The following is a 24,577-nucleotide window of genomic DNA, read 5'->3' on the forward strand; positions in this document are numbered from 1 at the left end:
AGAATCTGTTCCGGACAGAATGGAAAATGCCACGTTGCATTGCAGCTATTTTTTCTCCCCTTGTCTGATCCAGATGTTGTTCTAGCTTCACACTGGTCTGACTGGAAACAGACATTAGTAATCCACCACAGAGAGGCACCAGCCGATATATATGTATCTGTAAAACCTCAAAAAAATTGGATTTGAGTTTGATTATTTCTGTCTGATGGTTCCAGCACCGACTTCCCCCAATGATAAAGAAATGGTTGCAGAGGCCAATAGGATTACTCATCTCTACGGCTCTCAATTTGTTCCTTTTGAGATGTTTGAGAAATTATAATGTTATTTTCTAAAACATGCTAAAATAGTCAAAGAAAATTTCACGTTGATCATTTTAATATCTTTAAACTATGTTTTAACCTTATAGAAACAGTAATATGAATCAATATCTTATCTAATCTGACATTGAAATTGAGAGTGAAACATATCTTTGACAATGGCTGTGTTGTGAATTTCAGCAGCCTCTTTCAGTAGTTATATTGTGTGGCCTGTGGAGTCACTGACAAATGTCATCTAGTAGTTGTGTGTATCATGCTGAGGATGGAAACCCCTAGGGTCTAATTAGTTAGCGGTGAACCAAGATGACATGACCCTGGTCAGTTACATTATAGTAATTACAGTCATTAGAACTCTCTGGTTTCTCAGCTGTTCCAGACAGCATAGAAGCTGAAACTAGGAGTGATTTCATGTCTCCAAATGTTTTCACTGTCAAGTAAAATGTACACATAGTAAAATATCTGCCATACACTGTAACGAATAGCTTAATCTCTAGAGAGGTTCTGCAAGCTAACGTTCCTTCAACAATTCATGACTAAACATTTAGGCCCTGTCCTGTATACATTAAAACGTTTTATAACAGTGCAAATACTATAAAAAGACAGCTGCCACATATGACTGTCTTTAAGGCTATACATTTTCTATTGCTATGCTAAAATGTCACAAAATTGGAGTCACTTCTGAAATGCATGTAGATGGTTCTCCCAGTCTCTAAACAATGTACAAAAAAAACAACAACTACAAAGCAAAATAGGCCCCTGTAGAATCCATAAACCTTGCGAGTTCCTGCTGTCTAGAAGGGAGCATAGAGTTAAATGTAGGAGCGTCTGTCAGACGTCCCACCCTCTGAGGAAGGGACGGGGTTAGGGGGTCTGCCTGAGCCTGCCCACAGCAAATGTCTTCTGTGTGAACTTGTGTAGCTGTTAGATCGTCCTAGTCCTTTCTGACAGCTAACTTCTCCTTTGGCTTTTCTGCTTGTTGGTGTTCTGAAGGTAAGACTGAGCATCCTCCTCAATGACTTGCTGTGACTTAGCCAGTAAGGACTTCTCAACTAATGTTGCATTGGAAACGCTGTGCAATGTTTTGAGTTGCTGTGATACTTGAACTATGTGATAATATTTCAGAGTGTTTACCTGCACGACAGTGATTGGAGGCTTTCCTGTGGTTATATTCAAGTTGTGCAGGAAATTAATCATTTTTTTGCTTGACCACACCTTGAAAGTTAAAATATATCATGGTGCAAAAGTGAACGTTTTTGTGTAAAAACTTTGAAATTAGTAAATATTTCTTCTGAAACTCTATTGTCAATAGAATATTTAGTTCAACAGAATATAGAAAAGTTATAATCAAACAATTTCTATACCTTTTCATTCATGGAAAAGCAGAACTAGTTCGGACATTCTCTATTGGAACAGCACAATGTTACACAAGTATTGTTGCCACATAGTCACTTGGAGGGGTGGTGGAGGGGGATGGGGCTCAACAAAGCCTGAGAGAGGGGGGGGTGGGACAAACACCACTGTAAATACAACCCATATTTGTTCATTTATTCTTCCTTTTGTACTTAAACTATTTCCACATTGTTATAACATTGTATATAGCCATAATGTGACATTCGAAATGTATCTATTCCTTTAAACTTTTGTGAGTGTAAAGTTTACTGTTCATTTTTGATTGTTTATTTCCCTTTTGTTAATTATCTATTTCACTTTCTTTGGCAACGTAAACATATGTTTCCCATTGCAATAAAGCCCTTTGAATTTAATTGAGACACAGAGAGAGAGAGAGAGAGAGAGAGAGAGAGAGAGAGAGAGAGAGAGAGAGAGAGAGAGAGAGAGAGAGAGAGAGAGAGATCTCAGTATGACAAAAATAATGGTGTTCCAAAAAAGGTCCAGTTGCCAGGACCACAAATACAAATTCCATCTAGACAGCGTTGCCCTAGAGCACACAAAAAACAATACATACCTCGACCTAAATATCAGCGCCACAGGTGACTTCCACAAGGCTGTGAACGATCCAAAAGACAAGGCAAGAAGGGCCTTCTATGCCATCAAAAGGAACCAAAAATTCAACATACCAATTAGGATCTGGCTAAAAATACTTGACTCAGTTATAGAACACATTGCCCTTTATGGTTGTGAGATCTGGGGTCTGCTCACCAACCAACATTTCACAAAAGGGGAGAAACACCAAAGTGAGACTCTGCATGCAGAATTCTGCAAACATATTTTCAGTGTACAACATAAAACACCAAATAATGCGTGCAAAGCAGAATTAGGCCGATACCCGCTAATTATCAAAATCCAGAAAAGAGCTGTTCAATTCTACAACCACCTAAAAGGAAGCGATTCCCAAATCTTCCATAACAAAGTCATCACCTACAGAGAGATGAACCTGGAGAAGAGTCCCCTAAGCAAGCTGGTCCTGGGGCTCTGTTCACAAACACAAACAGACCCCAGAGAGCTCCAGGACAGCAACACAATTAGACCCAACCAAATCATGAGAAAACAAAAGAATTATTACTTGACACATTGGAAAGAATTAACAAAAAAAACTGAGTAAACTAGAATGCTATTTGGCCCTAAACAGGGAGTACACAGTTGCAGAATACCTGACCTTTGTGACTGACCCAAACTTAAGGAAAACTTTGACTATGTACAGAAACAGTAAGCATAGCCTTGCTATTGAGAAAGGCCGCCGTAGGCAGACCTGGCTCTCAAGAGAAGACAGGCTATGTTAAACCCAATTTTGATAAACTCCCATATCTACTGGGTGAAATAGCACAGTGTACCATCACAGCAGCAAGATGTGTGACCTGTTGCCACAAGAAAAGGTCAACCAGTGAAGAACAAACACCATTGTAAATACTGTACAACCCATATTTATGTTTATCTATTTTCCATTTTATACTTTAACTATTTGCACATCACTACAACAGTGTATATAGACATAATATGACATTTGAAATGTCTTTGTTCTTTTGGAACTTCTGTGTGTGTAATGTTTACTGTTTATTTCACTTTTGTTTATTATCTACTTCACTTGCTTTGGCAATGTTAACATATGTTTCCCATTCCAATAAAGCCCCTTGAATTGAGAAAGAAATAGAGAGAGAGAGAGAGAGAGAGAGAGAGAGAGAGGAGAGAGAGAGAGAGAGAGAGAGAAGCAATCTCAACACAGATCCCTCCCTCCACTCCCAATTACTTCCATCAACAGGAATGCACGTTACCATGACAATCCCCACCAGCTGTTTAGGCTCTGTGATCCTGCAGATGTCTGTTCTGATGGTCTCTGAGTTTGACAAACTCACACAGCAAGGCTGACATAACACACTCTCTGTCCATTGTTCTGCCTGAGAATTACTGCAACTTTGAACACAAAGAAATACTTTTAAAACAAAGAAAAGTGACAACCATTTATTCTCAATTGCCTTTTTTTTGTACAATGATATAACTCTATTGGGATATTAATAAATGTTTAATTTTTTTCCATCATGAATTGAAGTTGTCAGCTTTTCAGAAAAATCACATTTCACCCGTTGAGAAATCAAAGCTGGCTTATAGGATCTATTTGTCTTTTTTCAGTTTAGCAGTGAACTGAGTGAAGTATTCAGGCTTGAGTTAACGACTAAAGAATGACAAACTGTTTATGCAATGGAATGTTTTTTTTCTTCACATATCCTCTTTGCCTTTTGATGAATATAAACACTTTATTTAACTGTCTTTCACTTAGTATGAGAGGTCGCATTTACCAAAATAAAAATAGTTGTTTGGTTCGATGTGCTGAAGGGTAGCTACTGTTGTGCAGAGTTTAAAGTTTAAACTAGGTCAAGAAAGATTGAAAGGACTGTGGATATTTTGGAATGGCTGCATGGCAACCCTAAGAAAGCTCTAATCCTGGACAGGAAGGAAGCTATTGTGCTCATGCCATCTCTTCACCAACAGTCTGACGTGGAAATGGAAAACATTTGAACTCTGAGTCAGCGTAAAAAAACAGCGGAATTAACCATAGAGTGTTTGCTAGACTAGGAATGCCAAATCTCACTCCTTCGCTTCTTTAACCACTAAGCAAATGTACAAAATCACAAGGGGATGGAAACAAGGGGTTGGGTGTGTGAGAGAGACTCAGAGGAGGAGATGTACGGTTCCAAAGGTGGAAGGAAACCGGAGCGTATTGACACTCCTCTGACTCTGTGCCAGTACAGCTAGCGAGACGAGGGTCTGAAGGCCTGTATCCAGTGTTGCAGACTGACTAGCCCACTGTAGATGACAAAAGAGCTTTTTGTCTTACGTAGTAAATGACTAACATACTGTATACCACACCAGGTCAGACTTTAGAGTGAAATATATTGGATGCACATATTTTTAAAAAAAATACACACATTTAGAGCAAACTTTACACTCAATACGAACTCAAACACCTGATTGGCACAGATTTTGTATTAGTTACAGCCTGTGGTAAATTGTTAAATTATTTAACTGGAGGATTAGGAAACTGTTGGTATTTTTTTTATGTGAGACAGGTGTGTGTTTAGGGCCGGTAGACCAACTGAGAGGATTTAAGTCCAGAGAGAATGACAGAGAAAAGGGTTTAACACACATTTAAATTATAGGACTCAGGAATTCCATTCAGATATATATCTTAGTCACATGTTTCAACCCACTGCTTTAAGGTTAACCCCCTGAGAAAGAGAGAAAGATGTTTCAACCCACTGCTTTAAAGGGTTAACCCCCTGAGAAAGAGATAAAGACGTTTCAACCCACTGCTTTAAAGGGTTAACCCCCTGAGAAAGAGAGAAAGATGTTTCAACCCACTGCTTTAAGGTTAACCCCCTGAGAAAGAGATAAAGATGTTTCAACCCACTGCTTTAAGGTTAACCCCCTGAGAAAGAGATAAAGACGTTTCAACCCACTGCTTTAAAGGGTTAACCCCCTGAGAAAGAGAGAAAGATGTTTCAACCCATTGCTTTAATGTTAACCCCCTGAGAAAGAGATAAAGACGTTTCAACCCACTGCTTTAAAGGGTTAACCCCCTGAGAAAGAGAGAAAGATGTTTCAACCCACTGCTTTAAGGTTAACCCCCTGAGAAAGAGATAAAGATGTTTCAACCCACTGCTTTAAGGTTAACCCCCTGAGAAAGAGATAAAGACGTTTCAACCCACTGCTTTAAAGGGTTAACCCCCTGAGAAAGAGAGAAAGATGTTTCAACCCATTGCTTTAATGTTAACCCCCTGAGAAAGAGATAAAGACGTTTCAACCCACTGCTTTAAGGTTAACCCCCTGAGAAAGAGATAAAGATGTTTCAACCCACTGCTTTAATGTTAACCCCCTGAGAAAGAGAGAAAGAAAGAGAGATGTGATGGTGGGATAGGGATGATTTAAACGGGTCAGGTAACTAAGTCTTAAATTGGATTACATGGACTCCATATATCAGTCCTTGACTTTTCTCCCTCTCTCCTTTGTGTAGCTTAGAGGTCCCATGCGTTAGGAATAGACCATGGGTGTCAATAGAAAACCTTTTCATAACATCTTTTGTTTGCCCCTCCTGAGATTTGCCCTTCCTGAAATTTTTTCCTCGGATGGAGTACTTTGATTTGTTGTCAAAAGTGTCATTTCAAGCATGGTAGAAGATGGATTACATGTACATAGCTTGCTATTCAAAGAACAACAACATAAAGATAGGGATATACATTATGAAAATACCTGAAGGTTCTGGAATTGGTTCTCAAAATTTGACATATTGTGAGGATTGCAGTAAAGGTTATTGAATGGAATGGACAGGTGTGTCCTGTAAAAAGTTCCATACCACCTGTTACCTGTACGCATCATGTGTCTCATTGGGCCTAGTTGTCCAGAGAAATACCACTCATTCAGAAAATATTTTGCATAATTCTCAAGACTAACACCGTATGACTAGATTTATTTAATTGAATCTATTTCTTAGAATTGTTTTATGTTTTATTTCTAAATAAGTGCATGAGTTCAAAAGTGCGTTGAGTCTTTGAGAGGTACTTTTCCAGTATTTTTCAAAATGTACATTTACTGCCGGTAAATGTTTGTCCATTTACCATGCTGAGGTCCTCCACTGACTGACATGCACAGAGACTGAGCCCCTAGTCCCCCGATAGCCACCAGGCTTCTTTTTCAAACCATTTAACCACCGGTTATATCACCCTGGAGAAGAAGAAAGAATTCCCTAATCCTGCAGCCTTTAAAGCCTCTTTGAAAACTGTTGAGATCTGCTGTTTCCGTCCCAGTTTAGTTTACGCCCCAACCCAACAAACCTGTAAATGAAATACCTGCTGAAAAGGGGCCTCTTTATACCGCTGTTTCCTCTACCTCTACCCTGTTTGATTATGAACACCGCTTTCCAAATAAAATAATTTGTTTTGCTGTTACGTCAGTCATCCTCCCACTGAACTGAAAACAAGACTAAGTATAAATATGTTAAAATATCATTAGATAGGAAGTTTGGCAACACAGTACAACCTCCAGGCTAAATATAGACATGTCTTGGAGCTGGTACCAGTGTTTTTGTTTTCACTGAAGGTTGTCACATCGCTAGCTTCCTTTCAGATACTACACTAGCTATATGTTTGTTAGAGGTGGATGTCCAAGTTCTAAGTGAAAAAAACACTTTTTTTTCATTTTTCAAAGCAGAGAGAACCTTCCTTGTGCACAGTATTTGAAGACGTCATCCTCTGCAACTTCTGCCAGAGTCACTGTATTTTTCCACATCCAGAGTTCACCTGCTTGTCAAACATCTCATTCCAATATCATGGGCATTAATATGGACTTGGTCCCCCCTTTTGCTGCTATAACAGCCTCCACTCTTCTGGTCGGCTTTCCACTAGATGTTGGATCATTGCTGCGGGGACTTGCTTCCATTCAGCCACAAGAGAATTAGTGAGGTCAGGAACTGATGTTGGGCGATTAGGGCTGGCTTGCAGTCGATGTTCCAATTCATCTCAAAGGTGTTTGATGGGGTTGAGGTCAGGGCTCTGTACAGGCCAGTCAAGTTCTTCCACATTTCTGTATGGACTTTGCTTTCTGCACGGCGACATTGTGATGTTGAATGTCATTGTATGCTGTAGCGTTAAGATTTCCCTTCACTGGAACTAAGGGGCCTGAACAGTTAAAAACAGCCCCAGCCCAATATTCCTCCTCCACCAAACTTTACAGTTGGCACTATGCATTGGGGCAGGTAGCGTTCTCCTGGCATCCACCAAACCCAGATTCGTCCGTCAGACTGCCAAATGGTGAAGCGTGATTCATCACTCCAGAGAACACGTTTCCACTGCTCCAGAGTCCAATTGCAGCGAGCTTTACATCACTCCAGCCGACGCTTGGCTTGTGTGCGGCTGCTCAGCCATGGAAACCCATTTCATGAAGCTCCGGGGGAACAGTTCTTGTGCTGACGTTGCTTCCAGAGGCAGTTTGGAACTCGGTAGTGAGTTTTGTAACCAAGGACAGACGATTTTTACTTGCTACTCGCTTCAGCACTCGTGTCAGACTAGACAGAAAGGGAAGCATATAGAACAGGTGAGATGGGACTAAACAGGAAGGGAAGCATATAGAACAGGTGTAATGGGACTAGACAGGAAGGGAAGCATATAGAACAGGTCTAATGGGACTAGACAGGAAGGGAAGCATATAGAACAGGTATAAGGGACTAGACAGGAAGGGAAGCATATAGAACAGGTGTGATGGAACTAGACAGGAAGGGAAGCATATAGAACAGGTATAAGGGACTAGACAGGAATGGAAGCATATAGAACAGGTATAAGGGACTAGACAGGAAGGGAAGCATATAGAACAGGTGTAATGGGACTAGACAGGAAGGGAAGCATATAGAACAGGTCTAATGGGACTAGACAGAAAGGGAAGCATATAGAACAGGTATAAGGGACTAGACAGGAAGGGAAGCATATAGAACAGGTGTGATGGAACTAGACAGAAAGGGAAGCATATAGAACAGGTATAAGGGACTAGACAGGAAGGGAAGCATATAGAACAGGTATAAGGGACTAGACAGGAAGGGAAGCATGTAGAACAGGTGTGATGGGACTAGACAGGAAGGTAAGCATATAGAACAGGTGTAATGGGACTAGACAGGAAGGGAAGCATATAGAACAGGTATAAGGGACTAGTCAGGAAAGGAAGCATATAGAACAGGTATAAGGGACTAGACAGGAAGGGAAGCATATAGAACAGGTGTAATATATGAGGCAGGGTTCACGTACGAAGCCCCAGACCTGAAAAAAATGTCCTGCTGCTCTTTAATACCATAGACAAATAAGCCAGCGTGGAGAGGGAACATCCCACTGGGCATCAACGTTGTTTCAACGTAATTTGTCAGCATAATGTGACGTGGAATCTACGTAGAGAATACATTGGATTTGAAAAAAGTGAAATTCAATGTTGTTTGATGGTGAAATTTCTGTTTTGAGGGTGAAATTTCTGTTTTGAGGGTGAAATTTCTGTTTTGAGGTGAAATGTCAACCACAGGATTGTGTCATCATGGTAACCAATTTTCAACATAGACAAATCTTGTATAAAATATGTTTTTACCTTTTGAAACAATGTCAGAACTTCAATGTTATATCCACTATCCAAAAAACAACAACAATAGACTGGACAGCACCTTCTACTGGAGAGTTGATCTACCTACAGCACCTTCTACTGGGGAGTTGATCTACCTAGAGCACCTTCTACTGGGGAGTTGATCTACCTACAGCTAACCTTTGGTCTTCCATCCAGGGTTTTAACCAAGCCCAGCTTAGCTAGGATAGTTGTCAATGACTACTATCAATGTGCTATGGTCAGAGAGCTCTAACTATATAGATTCACTTTCGCTATCAAAGTCATTCCAAAGGGTAGGTTTAACCCCTGTAAGTCTAAGTGGTTTGAGGGGTGTTAAGCTGACTTATGGAAATGTTTTAAGATGGTCATACTATGGATCATTTTAGCTATTTGATTTGGAAAAGGTTTTGAAGTGTCCGTCCTAAATCTCGGAGATATATATATATATATATATATATATATATATATATATATATATATATATAAAAAGGCACAAAACTACCTTCATACTTCCATTTGTTTTTTTTAAATCGGTACTGGTTACCTTCAGGCGAGTCCCGTGACACTTGTGGTAGTCGTAGAGCAAAATGGAGAACACCATTGTGAGAATCTCCCCTTTCCACAGTGGGTTCCCATTATTTTGTAGCCCAAACAGTTCAGACTCTACCGCAGACGGCCACGCCGGCGACTTCGCGGCCCGACACGTGGGCCGCCGGGCGCCCGCCTAGCCTGCACCTTCCCCAGAGCCCGGCGCCACGCCTGCTCTGACACCTCCCCGTGCCCTGGCGCAAACACGCCAGCCGCCCTCCCCGGTCGCCTGGTCTGACAAACATCGCTCTAGCTCTGACACCTTTCACCACAGATGTCTCCTGGTCTGACAAACATCGCTCTAGCTCTGACACCTTTCACCACAGATGTCTCCTGGTCTGACAAACATCGCTCTAGCTCTGACACCTTTCACCACAGATGTAGTGAATTGAGACGCATCCAATGCAAAGATATCTCTAGCTTAAACTAATGGGTTTTGATGGGGAGGTTTTTGTTATGTAATTTAGATTGATGGACCGGTGCATCAATTGACTCCAGGGGGTTTTAACAGAGCAAATGAACTGTAACCATGCTTCATAAGTCTTATATCACCAACAAGACTATTTAGGCCTATATAGCATTAAGGAAGTCGTAAACAGATAATGTTTAATTTCAACCCAGTGTTCCACTAAAAATAGACAATACGTATAGGTCTAGGGATTCAAGCTTTGGTGGATTTCAGATGTAATCTTACAGTTAATAATTCATATGCTGGATTCACGTCTCAACCAAAAATAGGACTAAATCAAAGCAAACTTTATTTAAGGTGCATTTAAAGTTTGATTTGATTTTGTCTTTTTTATGGAAACATGAATCCAACATGTAAATTATTAATTTGTAAACTGGATATGTGTTTGGTTTTGGTTGTCAAAGCAACTAAATATGAAAATTTAAAGGAGATGCATCTTCTGCTTGTATAGTTCCATCTGTGCCACTGACAGTCTGGCTTTAATTCCAGTTGGTCTACAAATTAATAATTGATACGTTGGAATCGCGTCTCTATCTCAACCAAAACCATTTGTCTGTGTGATTAACAGGGACTGAGCTAGAGCAGTGTTTGTTAGACAAGGGCGGATCAAGGGACCTGGGGCCGGAACATTTTACAAAAACTTCTGTAGAGTCCGAATAGTTTGAGCTACAAACTATTAAAAGCTATCGATGAAAAGCTGGGACTCTCACGAACACATACATGTAACATGTTTTGATCTATGATGCTCACAAGCTATACAAGATTTGTTAGAATGTAAGGGGTTCTTCTATATAGAAGATCAGAGGAAATTCTCAGAACATAGTGTCTATAATACTGTAAGGGGTTCTTCTACATAGATCATAGTAAATCCCAGGACATAGTGTCCATAATACTGTAAGGAGTTCTTCTACATAGATCATAGTAAATCCCAGGACATAGTATCTATAATACTGTAAGGGGTTCTTCTACGTAGAAGACTGTAGTAAATCCCAGGACATAGTGTCTACAATACTGTAAGGGGTTCTTCTACATAGAAGATCATAGGAAATCCCAGGACATAGTGTCTATAATACTGTAAGGAGTTCTTCTACATAGAAGATCATAGTAAATCCCAGGACATAGTATCTATAATACTGTAAGGAGTTATTCTACATAGATCATAGTAAATCCCAGGACATAGTGTCTATAATACTGTAAGGGGTTCTTCTACATAGAAGACTGTAGTAAATCCTAGGACATAGTGTCTACAATACTGTAAGGGGTTCTTCTACATAGAAGATCATAGGAAATCCCAGGACATAGTGTCTATAATACTGTAAGGAGTTCTTCTACATAGAAGACTATAGTAAATCCCAGGACATAGTGTCTATAATACTGTAAGGAGTTCTTCTACATAGATCATAGTAAATCCCAGGACATAGTGTCTATAATACTGTAAGGAGTTCTTCTACATAGAAGACTATAGTAAATCTCAGGACATAGTGTCTATAATAATGTAAGGAGTTCTTCTACATAGAAGACTATAGGAAATCCCAGGACATAGTGTCTATAATACTGTAAGGAGTTCTTCTACATAGAAGACTAAAGTAAATCTCAGGACATAGTGTCTATAATACTGTAAGGGGTTCTTCTACATAGAAGACTATAGGAAATCTCAGGACATAGTGTCTATAATACTGTAAGGGGTTCTTCTACATAGAAGACTATAGGAAATCTCAGGACATAGTGTCTATAATACTGTAAGGGGTTCTTCTACATAGAAGACTATAGGAAATCCCAGGACATAGTGTCTATAATACTGTAAGGAGTTCTTCTACATAGAAGACTAAAGTAAATCTCAGGACATAGTGTCTATAATACTGTAAGGGGTTCTTCTACATAGAAGACTATAGGAAATCTCAGGACATAGTGTCTATAATACTGTAAGGGGTTCTTCTACATAGAAGACTATAGGAAATCTCAGGACATAGTGTCTATAATACTGTAAGGGGTTCTTCTACATAGAAGACTATAGGAAATCTCAGGACATAGTGTCTATAATACTGTAAGGGGTTCTTCTACATAGAAGACTATAGGAAATCCCAGGACATAGTGTCTATAATACTGTAAGGGGTTCTTCTACATAGAAGACTATAGGAAATCTCAGGACATAGTGTCTATAATACTGTAAGGGGTTCTTCTACATAGAAGACTATAGGAAATCCCAGGACATAGTGTCTATAATACTGTAAGGGGTTCTTCTACATAGAAGACTATAGGAAATCCCAGGACATAGTGTCTATAATACTGTAAGGGGTTCTTCTACATAGAAGACTATAGGAAATCTCAGGACATAGTGTCTATAATACTGTAAGGGGTTCTTCTACATAGAAGACTATAGGAAATCCCAGGACATAGTGTCTATAATACTGTAAGGGTCCCTTCTACATAGAATACTATAGGAAATCTCAGGACATAGTGCCTATAATACTGTAAGGGGTTCTTCTACATAGAAGACTATAGGAAATCTCAGGACCTACTGTAGTGTCTATGATACTATAATACGTTCATATAGTTGCTGTCACAAACTCCACACAGTTGTTACTGACAGGTTGAACATTCATTTCCCACTGAGCAAACAATTTATTTATTTACGGCATTTAATAAAACTCTGTTTTTACTAATTATTTTGTGTTCTTCTTGCAGTCCTTGTTGTCCTGAAAATAAAATGGTAAAACACTTCTTTGTAAGGCTAAATATAAGGGTTGGACATGGAGATAAATGAAAGTCAGATAGATAAATGAAAAGCTGATTTTAGTTGGGATCGCGGGACTGATAGGGTTAACAAATGTTATGTTGGATTCACGTCTCCAACTAAACCAAAAATCTACGTCAAATAAAATTATTTAGCCAGTAGCTCAGATGAAACTATCGAGGCATTATATACCTAGTTGATATTTGGTTGGGTTGTCAACCAAACACAATTCAATATTACTTTAGTTAAGGCTATCTTACAAACTAATGTATTTGTTCAACCTTAAAATGAGTAACACATCCATGGCCACATTTTGAGGTTACTGTAACTATAAATGTCTTCTTCAACATAGCATGCAAAGGTTTCAGGTCTGTGGAGATTGCTATAATAATCTGTGCAGAATCTCAAACAGCATTGATCATGTACTATTAATGTACTATCGATGTACTATCGATGTACTATTGATGTAATATTGATGTAATATCAATGTAATATCGATGTACTATCGATGTACTATTGATGTACTATTAATGTACTATTTACATAAAATTGATGTACTATTGATGAACTATTGATGTACTATTAATGTACTATTTACATAATATTGATGTACTATTGATGTACTATTGATGTAATCTCAACTGCAACCCAGGTCATTTGATTGTTCTATTAGATGAAGCACAGTGATAACACATTAGGTTGTTGTATAAATACAAAAAATATATGTTAGTGAAAACGCAGTGATAACACATTTACAGTTGAAGTCAGAAGTTTACATACACTTAGGTTGGAATCATTAAAACTCGTTTTCAACCACTCCACAAATTTCTTGTTAACAAACTGTCATTTTTGCAAGTCGGTTAGGACATCTACTGTATGCATGACACAAGTCATTTTTTCAAACAATTGTTTACAGACAGATTATTTCACTTATAATTCACTGTATCACAATTCCAGTGGGTCAGAAGTTCACATACACTAAGTTGACTGTGCCTTTAAACAGCTTGGAAAATTCCTGAAAATGATGTCATGGCTTTAGAAGCTTCTGATAGGCTAATTGACATCATTTGAGTAAATTGGAGGTGTACCTGTGGATGTATTTCAAGGCCTACCTTCAAACTCAGTGCCTCTTTGCTTGACATCATGGGAAAATCAAAAGAAATCAGCCAATACCTCAGAAAATAAATTGTAGACCTCCACAAGTCTGGTTCATCCTTGGGAGCAATTTCCAAACGCCTGAAGATACCACGTTCATCTGTACAAACAATAGTACGCAAGTATAAACACCATAGGACCATGCAGCCTTCATACCGCTCAGGAAGGAGACGCATTCTGTCACCTAGAGATTAACGTACTTTGGTGCGAAAAGTGCAAATCAATCCCAGAACAACAGCAAAGGACCTTGTGAAGATGCTGGAGGAAACAGGTACAAAGGTATCTATATCCACAGTAAAACGAGTCCTATATCGACATAACCTGAAAGGCCGCTCAGCAAGGAAGAAGCCACTGCTCCAAAACCGCCATAACAAAAGACAGATTACGGTTTGCAACTGCACATGGGAACAAAGTTCATACTTTTTGGAGAAATGTCCTCTGGTCTGATGAAAGAAAAATGGCCATAATGGCCATAAAGACCATCGTTATGTTTGGAGGAAAAAGGGAGAGGCTTGCAAGCCGAAGACACCATCCCAACCGTGAAGCACAGGGGTGGCAGCATCATGTTGTGGGGGTGCTTTGCTGCAGGAGGAACTGGTGCACTTCACAAAATAGATGTGTCTTGTCTTTGGGGTACCATTAAACTGAAGACATGTTTATCAATTAACTCCCTGTAATTATTATCACGCGATTAAACTGATTAATCGTTTAATTGTAATTAACTAGGAGATCGGGGCACCAAGGAAAATATTCAGATTACAAAGTTATAATTTTCCTAATATAACTTTCCTTTATTATAATATAGGCCGATTATCTTCTGGTTTAAATGGTGTATTTTACCTCGTGTTCAGTCTCATTCCAAACGTCGTAAATTGTTGTATCTGCACGAACCCAGTCTTTACTAAAATCATCCATACATCAATTGTCTTAAAATCATTTATTTACTACACTAAGTAATTAACAGAAAACATACAAACAGTAATTATCGTCACAAAGGATTGGTAGAGGAATGTGCCCTTGTGGGCTAAACAGGCAGGTCGGCCTGTTGAACAATGGATCATAAAAGGTCAGCTGTGGCACACAGAGTTCATTAATATTAACAATTGATATGCTAATCCTTTGCACATGAACGCTCACTCATTCGGGAACAATTGCAATCAATATGTATATTTACGCTCAGTGTGTCATTGGGATCCTTGTTGGAGAGTTTTGTCCGCGTTCTCTCTTTCTCTCTCTCTCGGTTAGAATGGATCTTTCAGAGCGACATTCATTAATGTCGTCATAGAATGGATGTTTCGTTGGTCTTCGCGTTCGATGATATAATTTACTTAGCTGCAGACTAATAATTAATATCAAAGACTTGTTCTTATTCTGTCGGTATCAATAGTCTAAAAGTTAACCACGTGGTATGGTTCACTTTCAGTAGAGGAATTGGATGGTAAAACCTATTGGCCATGGAGTGGAGGCTTGGTCTAAAGAAATGTAAATCAGGGTGGGTTTTATAGTGACCCTTGAACAGGCTTGTCAAATGACGCCTGGTCCTGTATGTGTCCCTGGGGGCGTGCCTATGACTGAGTTAGACTTGGTTACAGAAATACAATTCTATCACATTACATCAGTACATAGCATCTCAATGTATTACAAAAGCTTTATCCTTATTAATACATTCTATACAACCATTATGATGCAAGTCTCAAGCTGAGGCTATTATATAAACAGTTTTATGGTAATATGGCTATATTGTCTCTTCTGAGTATCACAAAATTGTACCAAGCGGACCAGTTCGTAGCTGGATTCTTCACCAATCTTCCATACCTTCTCCAGAACACACGTGTCGCTTGGTTCTCCAATTCTATGAGTTGGAAGAATTTCCTTTGTCTCTCTATGAAACATGTGGTAGGAGATTCTCCTCTTAGGGTTTTTACAACCCTTTCACACAGGGCCTGGGTTGGGGGGAAGGTAGGTTGGGGAATGGTACAAAGGGGAGGGGGTCAACTGTCCTTCCTGTACCCAAAGAGGCCAACGTCATGACAGATGGTATCATGAGAAAGGAAAATTATGTGGATATATTGAAGCAACATCTCAAGACATCAGTCAGGAAGTTAAAGCTTGGTCGCAAATGGGTCTTCCACATGGACAATGACGCCAAGCATAGTTCCAAAGTTGTGGCAAAATGGCTTAAGGACAACAAAGTCAAGGTATTGGAGTGGCCAACACAAAGCCCTGACCTCAATCCCGTAGAAAATTTGTGGGCAGAACTGAAAAAGCGTGTGCGAGCAAGGAGGCCTACTAACCTGACTCAGTTACACCAGCTCTGTCAGGAGAAATGGGCCAAAATTCACCAAACTTATTGTGGGAAGCTTGTGGAAGGCTACCCAAAACATTTGACCCAAGTTAAACAATTTAAAGGCAATGCTATCAAATACTAATTGAGTGTATGTAAACTTCTGACCCACTGGGAATGTGAGGAAAGAAATAAAAGCTGAAATAAATCATTCTCTCTACTATTATTCTGACATTTCACATTCTTAAAATAAAGTGGTGATCCTAACTGACCTTAGACAGGGAATTTTTACTAGGAATTGTGAAAAACTGAGTTTAAATGTATTTGGCTAAGGTGTATATAAACTTCTGACTTCAACTGTAGACGCCAACTAAACCAAAAATCCTACATTGTTTTTCCATTGGAATGGTTGAAAGCATAGGGATAACACATTGGGAATTCAACAAACTTCTGACTGTCTTTTTGAGAATGTGAAAATAAGTTGGAATCTCATTCTGATTTTTGAGTGGGTGAGTAAAGGTTGAAAAGTCTGAACCAAATATTACCCACATTTCCAAAAATGTGAAATGCCTGTACTTATAGAAGGTGGATTGTGATCCAAGTCTACACTAAAAAATCTCAAGTAGACCTCATATGTAATACTGTAGACTACTAGCACTAGACTACATTCAACATGGCTTTTCTAAGTATCTTTAACTAGGTGGAAATACAAAGTCGAACAGGAGACTGAATTCAGCTCCGGTGATTGAATTGTAGACAGTCATTTGAGCTAACCACAAAGAATGTGAACATAGCTATCTCTGGACAGTGAACGGTTTGTCTGGAACCAAAACGCTACCCATGAGCCTTTGTGATTCTTGGAGTAACATCTTGTTTTTGTCCCTGCATGACTTGTTTGACCACGCCTGAGTAAATGTCTGGACTTTGTCTGGCCCATACACTTTGTACACCGTGTATAGGAATACAGTACATAGTGTTGCTCTAGACAGGCGGTAAACTGGAAAGGAGTATGACCTCAACTGCACCTCGTTATCAACCAAACGTCAGTTGCATTGAATGTGTGTAATGTGTATTAAAATGTTCCTCTTTGTGTCTCTCTCTAGACTGAACGATGAGGGTGTGGATTGTTTTCCTCCTGTGCCTAGCTGGCCAGGCATTCACCGCTTCCATTGTAAGTGTCCCTTTGATGTGTGTGTGTGTGTGTGTGTGTGTGTGTGTGTGTGTGTGTGTGTGTGTGTGTGTGTGTGTGTGTGTGTGTGTGTGTGTGTGTGTGTGTGCGAGCGAGCGAGCGAGCGAGCGTGTGTGTGTGTGTGTGTGTGTGTGTGTGTGTGTGTGTGTGTGTGTGTGTGTGTGTGTGTGTGTGTGTGTGTGTGTGTGTGTGTGTGTGTGTGTGTGTGTGTGAGTGTGGCAAACAATCATAATAGTAACATCGTCTTAACCATTTCAGACTGAGGAGGAGCCCATCATTGATGATGTCGGTGAGGAGGTAAGGTCATTGACTTGTTTACAGATTTCTATGGACAGGTGTGCTTAGGGGGGAAACAACATCACACAACTTGAACATACCCACTGAGCACACACTGGTTGAATCAACGTTGTTTCCACATAATTTCAATGAAATTATGTTGAAACAACATGGAATGGATGTGGAATTTACGTCTGTGCCCAGTGAGTAAACACTTTCACAGGTGGGAGCAAATTAGCAATAGTGTCGTGTAGGAATCAAAACACAGCCAGATGAAAAACATTAGCAATATAGGGATCAAAACACAGCCAGATGAAAAACATTTAGCAATATTGGGATCGAAACACAGCCAGATGAAAAACATTTAGCAATATAGGGATCAAAACACAGCCAGATGAAAAACATTTGCAATATAGGAATCAAAACACAGCCAGATGAAAAACATTTAGCAATATTGGGATCGAAACACAGCCAGATGAAAAACATTTAGCAATATAGGGATCAAAACACAGCCAGATGAAAAACATTTGCAATATAGGAATCAAAACACAGCCAGATGAAAAACATTTTGCAATATAGGAATCAAAACACAGCCAGATGAAAAACATTTGCAATATATGAATAAAAACACAGCCAGATGAAAAATATTTGCAATATAGGAATCAAAACACAGCCAGATGAAAAACATTGACAATAGATTTATTCTTTACTCTCTGTGTCGCTTTTGACAAGTTAACTAACGAAAACAACATTACAACTTTGACTGAAATAATTTAATCTCAAACATTTTGTGACAGAGGATTTTTCCCTTAAATGTTGACCATTTTCTGTAATGTAGCTTGAGACAGAGTGAGCAGAATCCCACAGGTTATAAATACAGCGGACAGGAAACCATGACGTTTTAATGGCTTTACCACATGTGGGCCAGGCTCTATTCATCCCATCCAGCTGCAGGCTGCTAGACCTCTCTCTAGACCTGTCTGAAGTACACTTTATTCTGCCGTGCCGCTTGATAACTAAAGAGACTTAGCTACAGCTTCCTTTTCTGGTACTAAAATTCTGCGACCAATTTATGAGCATTGCCCATAGCTTATTTAGAGTACTGTCATCTTTCATAAGGTATATATTCACTTTAAATGTGTTGATTCCAACTGTACTATGTCTCTATTGACGGCTCCATGTTGTGATTGGCTTGTCTCAGGCACAGCCAGAGGTGGGGGTCAACCCAGTGCAGGTAGAGACTGGAGACTTTGACGAGGCCATCGATGTCGAGGAGGAGGAGGAGGTCACCGCTGAGAGTGAGCAATAGTCATTGTAATCACTAATCACTACTGTCGTTCAACAGACGTTGTGAGAAAACAATACCTAATCCCCAATGCCTTCTGTGAAGGGAAACTTATATAAAGTCCTAGTTTACCATATATTACAATGATAATTGGGAACATTCACCAAGCTAACAGTCTGCATGGCTACAGTAATGTATAGCTATTATTGTAACGTTAAACACACAATAGCTACTACAGGGTTCCCCAACTGGTGGCCCGGAGGCCAAATTTGGCCCAAGGGGGGTTTTATGTAGCCCCCCAAGTTATCTGAGTGAAGAAAAAATATGGGGAAAAAATGTTTTTATTGTTGGACATAAAAGACTGTAAAAACAGCAGCAAATCAGCTCCAATTGATTTTAACTTTGGAAATCTGTTCCAAACTATTCCCATGCATAATAGAGAGACATGTGATCTTATACAAATGTAAGCAAGGTTTGAAATGATTATGTTTTAGTCAAATATTATATCTGTTTGGGCTTCTTGTGGTCAATTTGCGGTCTATACATTTTTTTGTAATCATATATCCGGCCCCCTGATCATCCACTCAAGAAAAACTCTGAATCTAGTTCATGATCTTGGGCTGGTATATATTTTAGGCTGCTTAGGTTTAATAGAGGTATGACAACATCAATCAAATGAAGCTGTATGTCAGTGCTCCTTTGCAGCAGCTGTGTTGTGAGATGTTGGCTAGATGGTAGAGAGAGGGGGAGGACCACATTGGTAATGACATAGTGCTTCTGTCTCAAAAGAGAGACCTATCATCATGTGTTCCACCAAATGGTTCCAGTAAGCTTCTTAGAAACGGAAAATAAACCCTTCTCCTAATTGGCAGGGGCGCCGCCACACTCCTTCTCCGCCAAATACCGCCAGGAATATCTGTCTGTTGAATAACTTAGCGGTAAATTCAAGGGCAAAAGAACACTTCCGATATGTTCCATTTTTAAAGTTCCAGAATGTTTGAACAATTTGTTTTCCGATTCCTTCGTAGACCCCTGCTTGAACCACCACTGCAAGAAGGGAAAGGTGTGTGAGGTGGATGAGGAGAACACCCCCATGTGTGTCTGCCAGGACCCAACTACCTGCCCTGGTGCCGTTGGAGAGTTTGAGCATGTGAGTTATCAACATTTAAATCATATTCTAATCTGTTCAGACCAACATCAAGTAGGCCTAGATGTTTCATATTTAACACTGTTCCTAATAGAACCTTGACCTGTACAATAATGCTACTACTTATTTGCATCATTGGCTCATTCTTGATATACTGTAATTTCTGACTGTATCTGATTCATGAATATAATCTGTGTATTCCAGGTTTGCGCCACCGACAACACAACCTACGACTCTTCCTGCCACTTCTTTGCCCAGAAGTGCAGTCTGGAGGGAACCAAGAAGGGCCACAAACTGCATCTAGACTACATCGGGCCATGCAAATGTGAGCTATGCTTTATAGTTAAACATTCATGGATTGAATTGTATTCAATTCATTTCAATTCAACGTATTTTATCCTCACAGGGACCATTGAGAACATTTTAATACAACCATTCAATTCGGTGCAAAAATGTTCACCTTTTTGAGAATGCCCAGAGACATATTTTCCTCTGAGACTCCGTTCCCAGTGTGATTGGTTATGCTGTCTTAGAGCTGAAGCCCTGCTGAAAGCTTCTCCAGGGGAATGATTGATGGGCTGAAATAGAGGGATTTTGCCTTAAGGAACCTAACACTTAGAGTGGAGGGCAGGCTGTTGCATGCTCACTGCATCGCTGCCCTTCTCAAACTACCGCTGAATCTGCAGCTAAATGTCTGTCATTAAATAACAGAACCAAGCCCATGCATCTCTCACTGTTGGTGATGAGTACCTTAGGACTGAAGGGCACAGGTGGAGATAATGTTGTTGCACGTTGTGGAGGCAAACATTTTTTAAATAAAACTTTTTTTAACTAATGGCCTCTAAATGTCAGGTACAGTATTCAACCAAGGGATAAAACAAAAAGGAACAAAATCATTGCCTATGGGGCTGTGCGCATCAACCATACATTTTCAATGGACACAAATATCACATTTTGTGTGAGTTGTGGGTTTTGTGTTCTATGACAAAGGGCTTGACCATAATTGTTTGAAAAATAGGATTGGAGATTTTGACTTGAATGTCCTACTTGCAAAACAACTTTCTGACTATGACTTACTTGACTTAATTAAATGAAACCCTTTGGCTCCTTGGGGACCATACGTCATTAAACAAAACCTTCTTCAGCTGTTCCTGGGTCTTCCCTGTTTATTTTTTTCTCTCTGACCATACCTAATGTTTCTTCCTGTGTGTCTCTCCAGTCACTGAGCCCTGTGTGGACAGAATAGCTCTGACATAGAACTCATTCTCCTTCCTGTTTATTCTCCAGTCATCGAGGCCTGCATGGATGCTGAGCTGAATGAGTTCCCCCTGCGTATGAGGGACTGGCTGAAGAACGTTCTGGTCACCCTGTACGAGCGCGATGAGGAGAACAACCTGCTGACTGAGAAGCAGAAGCTCAGAGTAAGTCCACTTAGCCACTCTATATGCACTGCACAAAACCCATTTACTGCATGTTTGCCTACTGAGGTTGGGTCAAAATCATTATTAAACACAGCACAGAACCCATTTACTGCATGTTTGCCTACTGAGGTTGGGTCAAAATCATTATTAAACACAGCACAGAACCCATTTACTGCATGTTTGCCTACTGAGGTTGGGTCAAAATCATTATTAAACACAGCACAGAACCAATTAATTTTGCTTACGTTCATTTACCGAACTCTGTGGATGGGTCGAAAATAATGAATAAATCAAAATACGGTTATAGGATTTGACATTCTGCTCTCACTATGAAGTTGACTCCTTTTGTGCATCCAATCCTACTGGGATTTATTTATCAGTTTGTTCTATTCAAAAGATTATTAGACAAACTAATGTTTGCAAAACAAATGTTTACTTGGATTGCAGGTGAGGAAGATCTATGAGAATGAGAAGAGACTGCAGGCTGGAGAGCACTCCCTGGACCTGCTGGCCCACGACTTTGAGAAGAACTACAACATGTACATTTTCCCCGTCCACTGGCAGTTCGGTCAGCTGGACCAGCACCCCGTCGATGGGTAGGTTGATGAGAAGAAGAAGAGTTTCCTGTCTTCTGCTTCAGCTGGATTGTTTCAACATCACATAAATACAGGCTTGCTTGGGCTATAACTTTGATTCAACTCTGTGCTAGCCGGGACATCAATACTGAAACATTTCTAAAATGTCTCAGAAAGGATATTGGCAGCATGCCTGAATGTATTGTTTTATGAGCAAAAAAAACAACTGACATTGCTACATTGGTGCTGTTCATACTTTTCTAGGGTCTATACACTATAGCTTATAAAGCCTTCATAAAGCCTCCCTCACGACGCCAGGACAGCGGAGTCAATCACCACCTTCCGGAGACACCTGAAACCCCACCTCTTTAAGGAATACCTAGGATAGGATAAAGTAATCCTTCTAACCCCCCCCCCCAAAAAAAACCATATAGATGTACTATTGTAAAGTGGTTGTTCCACTGGATATCATAAGGTGAATGCACCAATTTGTAAGACGCTCTGGATAAGAGCGTCTGCTAAATGACTTAAATGTAATGTAAATGTAAAGCCTTTATGAATCCTTTATTAGGCCTGCGTAGATGCTTCGTAACATGTGTTCTGTGGTGTTGTAGGTTCCTGTCCCACACAGAGCTGGCCCCTCTGCGCGCCCCTCTCATCCCCATGGAGCACTGCACCACTCGTTTCTTCGAGCAGTGTGACGCTGACAATGACAAGTACATCGCCCTGGAGGAGTGGGCCAACTGCTTCAGCATCAAGGAGCGTGAGTAGTTTTAAAAACACCTCGTTCATAGTTTACACTCGTTATTTTACTGCCTCAAAGAAACCAGGAGGACCAATGACCTCTGGACTATCTGAAATGGTACCCTTTTCCCTATATAGTGCACTACTTTTAACCAGAGTCCTATGGCCAATGGCACCCTATTCCCTATATAGTGCACTACTTTTGACCAGAGTCCTATGGGCTGCATAGGGTACCATTTCAGACATATCTTCCCGTCCTTCTATTTTACTGTCTGGTTTTGAATTGAAACGGTTCATAGCAGGCCGTTTCATTATTGCTTGTTAATGGTGGGCTTGTTTTTTTTTTTTTTCAGAGGATGTCGACAAGGACCTTGTCATCTAAGCTCATCAGCTGACCTACAGTATGAAAACTAGTCTCTATTGGGACGAGGTGCTAAGCGGATCTCTAAATTAAACACAGTAAAGGTGCCAACTACAACTAATTAACGACCGACCTACACCACTAAAATTGATGAAAAGACATATGCACAGTCTGAACTAACAAATCACAAAACGTGATCATGATGCAACTTCATTTTGTTTACTTGTTTCTGCAAATAAATAAGCCTTTTTAACCAGATAGATTAGAGGAAGTAACAGAAATATACTTTTTGATGGGAGAAAGATGTAAATGTATGTTGAACGGGTTGTGATAATGGTTGTTCACAACATTTATATTGTGTTCACGTGATCAGGGCTTGGATTTACTAACATCAATTAGAAAATTCTTTGGAGGAGACAAGTTTTGTAAAAATCTAAAAATAAAGTTTCTAAATAAATGCTTCTTTCATTTGCTTTTTTCAAAATATTTTAGTTGTTTTGGTGTACTCACTCATTTTGTCATCTCCGTTGTTTTGTTCGACTCTTGACTACTGCTTTAAATTAAGGCCTGACTATCCTCAGGTTTGTTTTCTCACGTAGATTCTGCCACACAACAAGGGCATAAGTTTACTGGTTAATGATTGAGACAATAAAAGTAAATATTGATTCAACTCTACGAGGGAAGCGTCTCGCAGGTTGAGCGTTTTTCCTCACGCTATAGCATGTATACTGACATTCTTATACTTTGTGACATCGTGTGACAACAATAGAACTCTTTCCTCAAATAAAAGTTACTGAAATGTCCAACACTGTTGAATGCTTTCATTTCTGCATTTATTCAGAATCCTCACAATGTTGACACATTTCAACTGGAACAAATGGAAAAACACTGACTTAGAACATTTCATGGGACATTTAATTAGTTGTCTTTACACATTAGTTTTGAAAAAAACAAAAGACCTCCAAAGCATCCATATCACAGATATGAAGTACATCATTATGAAGTATCAATTCATTGAAAGAAATGCCACATGTACAGTTGCAGTGCAAGGTATTCTGTACTGCATGGTAGGCTACGCCTTAGCCTTATGAGTTACAGGCTCAGTACACGTCTCAACATCCTGTGATGAGTGTAGTCCTGGCCCTTGAATGCAGTATTTTTTGTCAAAACATTGGTATACCACAATGCAAAAGTTTTCTAACCCTCTATTTAAGAGTCTATATTGAAAGTTCAAACCAGCACTTTGCATAGGCTTGAGACTACCATATCTAATAACTTTCCTATGAGGCCAATAACCTCATGCAGTTAAAATGTCCTGTGTGGTTCTGTGGCATGCATGCAATGACTTAAGAGAAAAATACTGAACCATAGAATTGCATTGTGTTTGTAAAACCAGCTGGACACCCTGTCCCAATGAACCCATAAGAATAGGTTTGCCAGGAACTGGCTAGT

At 39.7% G+C, this 24,577-nt stretch overlaps 1 protein-coding gene across 1 annotated transcript; it reads left to right on the plus strand.

The window, feature by feature from the left end:
- Nucleotides 1–1,161: 1,161 nt before the first annotated feature.
- LOC106612255 (SPARC) lies at nt 1,162–23,582 on the plus strand. Its single transcript, XM_045724229.2, has 10 exons — nt 1,162–1,307; nt 17,231–17,298; nt 17,575–17,613; nt 18,794–18,890; nt 19,906–20,027; nt 20,229–20,349; nt 21,312–21,445; nt 21,893–22,041; nt 22,635–22,783; nt 23,118–23,582. Exons 2-10 carry the CDS (start codon nt 17,239–17,241, stop codon nt 23,144–23,146), a joined length of 900 nt encoding a protein of 299 aa, XP_045580185.1. The 5' UTR covers nt 1,162–1,307; nt 17,231–17,238; the 3' UTR covers nt 23,147–23,582.
- The last annotated feature ends 995 nt before the right edge of the window (nt 23,583–24,577 follow it).

This window comes from Salmo salar, chromosome 09, assembly GCF_965601325.2.
Source record: "Salmo salar chromosome 09, fSalSal1, whole genome shotgun sequence".
NCBI lineage: Eukaryota > Metazoa > Chordata > Actinopteri > Salmoniformes > Salmonidae > Salmo > Salmo salar.